Raw genomic sequence first — 2,947 nt, 5'->3', positions numbered from 1 at the left:
ATATATATATATATATATATATATACATACATAGTACATACATACATACATACATTTGAATATTTATATTTAAAGATATAAGTACATAGATTAGATAGATAGATAGATAGATAGATAGATAGATTCACATGTACTGACATAGATACATACATACGTCCATATATACGTGTACACATACACATACATGCGTACTTACATTCATATAATGAGACACACACCTCTACATTCTCCTTTTATCCATAAATCACATAAAAACTATGTACCGCAGTGAAGTCACAAGCGAATAATGATAGTATCCGATATATTTCCACTCGAGTACTCCTAAATTATGACTTAGAATTAATTACATAGTAGCATCTTTCTAACCAGAATCATTACTATTTCGGACAAGATACCTTGTGGGTTTTTCATCGAGTTATGTTTTCTGGTGGAATCTTACGTGGCTGTGTGGTAAGAAGCATGCATCCCAACCACATGGTTCCGTGTTCAGTTCCACAGCGTGGCACCTTGGGCTAGTAGTGTCTTCTACTATAGCCTAAGGCCGACCAAAACCATGTGAGTGGATTTCATAGACGGAAACTGAAGAAGCCCGTTGTATATATATGTGTGTGCGTGTGTATTTGCGTGTATGTGAGTGTGTACGTGTGTGTGTGTGTATCTACGTGTGTGTGCTTGTGTTTGCTCCTCCACCCCCGCCATCACCTAAACCCGATGCTGGAGTGTTTATGTCCTCGTAACTTAGTGGCTCGACAAAAGGAACCGATGGAATAAGTGCTAGGCTCACAAAGATTAAGTCCTGTGGTCGATTTCTTCCACTACAGCCCTATAAGGCGGTGCTCCAGCATGACCGCAGTCAAATGACTGAAACAAGCACAAGAATAAAAAGAATAAAGATCAAAGTTGCTTCTCATCATTCCTGGGTCGATAATAAAGTACGAGTCCAGTGGAGTGACAGAACTGTACCAGTAATAAAGTACCAGTCCGATGGAGTGACAGAACTGTACCAGTAATAAAGTACCAGTCCGATGGAGTGACAGACCTGTTAAAGGATCGGAGCAGTCTGTATGCAGACGGTATGCAGTCGATAAATAAAGTACCAGTCACGTACTGAGGTCGATCTAATCGACTGAGCCCCCACCCCAAAATTTTCGGGCCTTGTGCTTAGAGTAGAAAAGATTATTTTAATTACGTCTGTTTACAGTCTGAGTTCAACCCCGGCCGTGTGTAATTTTACTTTTTCTTATAGGATTCAATATAATAAACCGCCAGCCAAGAATTGGTGGGGACCAATACAATCTTCAACACCTTCCTTCTCTAAATTCTGTGACCTTGTGCCTGTTTGTTAAAAATCAATATTGTTTATTTACCAAATTTAAACGCTTTTTACTGTTTTGTTTTTAAAGGGCCTCTTCTTCTTTATATTCCATTGTTTGATGAATATTGATGTAAGTACCTCTTGTTTTATTCTTTCTTCTCGTTTTTTATTGTTTTTGTTATTTTTATTTTCGTTTTTTTTTTGTATATCTTTTTAAGAGTTTATTCTTTAACGTTTTAATCATTAAATTAATCTTTATTAAATCAACAATAAACACACGTACTTGTTACTGTTTGATTTCTTTATTATAATTATTTATGATTAAGGCAGTGGAGGTGCAATGGCCCAATGGTTAGGGCAGCGGACTCGCGGTCATAGGATCGCGGTTTCGATTCCCAAACCGGGCGTTGTGAGTGTTTCTTGAGCGAAAACACCTAAAGCTCCACGAGGCTCCGGCAGGGGATAGTTGCGAACCCTGCTGTACTCTTCCACCACAACTTTCTCTCACTCTTTCTTCCTGTTTCTGTTGTGCCTGTAATTCAAAGGGTCAGCCTTGTCACACTGTGTCACGTTGAATATCCCCGAGAACTACGTTAAGGGTACACGTGTCTGTGGAGTGCTCAGCCACTTGCACGTTAATTTCACGAGCAGGCTGTTCCGTTGATCGGATCAACTGGAACCCTCGACAACGTAAGCGACGGAGTGCCAACATGATTAAGGCGGTGAGCTGACAGAGTCGACAGAGTCGTTAGCACGCCGGACAAAATGCTCAGCGGCATTTCTTCCGGCTTTACATTCTGAGTTCATGTACTGCCGAGATAGACTTTGTTTTTCATCCTTTCGGGGTCGATAAAACAGTATCATTTGAGCACTGGAGTCGATGTAATTGATTATCTCGTATCTCCCAAATACTTGCAATAATGATTTCTTTTATTGGTCACAAAGGCCCAAGATTCTGCTACCTCGGGACCAAAACTGCACTTCATCCTAGATATGAGTCATTTATCGATAGAATGAATAATTGAATTGATTACGAAAGAAAAACGGTAAAATAATAATAATGATAATAATAATAATAACAAACACATAATTTTCTTATGGTTTCATAAACATTCTCTAGAACAACACTATGTACAAATCGAAATATATGGTACCCTAGGCATAACACCTACATGAACTTCTAACTTGTTGTCTCTTGAGGTCTCTAGGTGAGACTTGGATCCAACTTGTACAAATGCAAAGCAAAAGTCAAACAAAATAATAATAATATGCCCGGATGCAGAACCAGGCAGTGGCTCCCATGGTTTCTGATCTTAATTGATTGGAAGTGTTATCATGTACATTGTTTTGTCTTGGTATAAAAAGATGGGCTACAGCAAATATTCTGCTCAATACCACAGATTTGCTTGTCAATTGTTTGACCATAACCAGTTGAGCATGTCCCTTGGTGGTTGACCATATGTGCATCTCTGATCACGAGCAGAAGTAGTGGGGGAGAATCATAGCCATGTGTTGAGAGGAATTCTTTGGGGTCTGAATAATTCACCTTTGGAAACATGGGTGTTTTGCTCAACATCCTTAAACAAACCTTATTCAGGGACATTTTGAGCAGGATGGGCTACTCGACCTGAA

At 39.3% G+C, this 2,947-nt stretch overlaps 1 protein-coding gene across 1 annotated transcript in view; it reads left to right on the top strand.

Annotated features, from left to right (window-relative positions):
• The window catches only part of LOC106870463 (cadherin EGF LAG seven-pass G-type receptor 1), a 143,646-nt gene that overhangs the window by 133,560 nt on the left and 7,139 nt on the right, over nucleotides 1–2,947 (top strand). Inside the window, exon 21 of the mRNA XM_052969136.1 lies at nucleotides 1,404–1,445. Within this exon, the coding sequence (XP_052825096.1) occupies nucleotides 1,404–1,445 (42 nt within the window). The remainder of the gene's footprint in view (nucleotides 1–1,403; nucleotides 1,446–2,947) is intronic.

This window comes from Octopus bimaculoides, chromosome 7 (assembly GCF_001194135.2).
Source record: "Octopus bimaculoides isolate UCB-OBI-ISO-001 chromosome 7, ASM119413v2, whole genome shotgun sequence".
Taxonomy (NCBI): domain Eukaryota; kingdom Metazoa; phylum Mollusca; class Cephalopoda; order Octopoda; family Octopodidae; genus Octopus; species Octopus bimaculoides.
The sequence above is the reverse complement of the archived record's forward strand: the minus strand, read 5'-3'. Positions and strand labels throughout refer to the sequence as shown.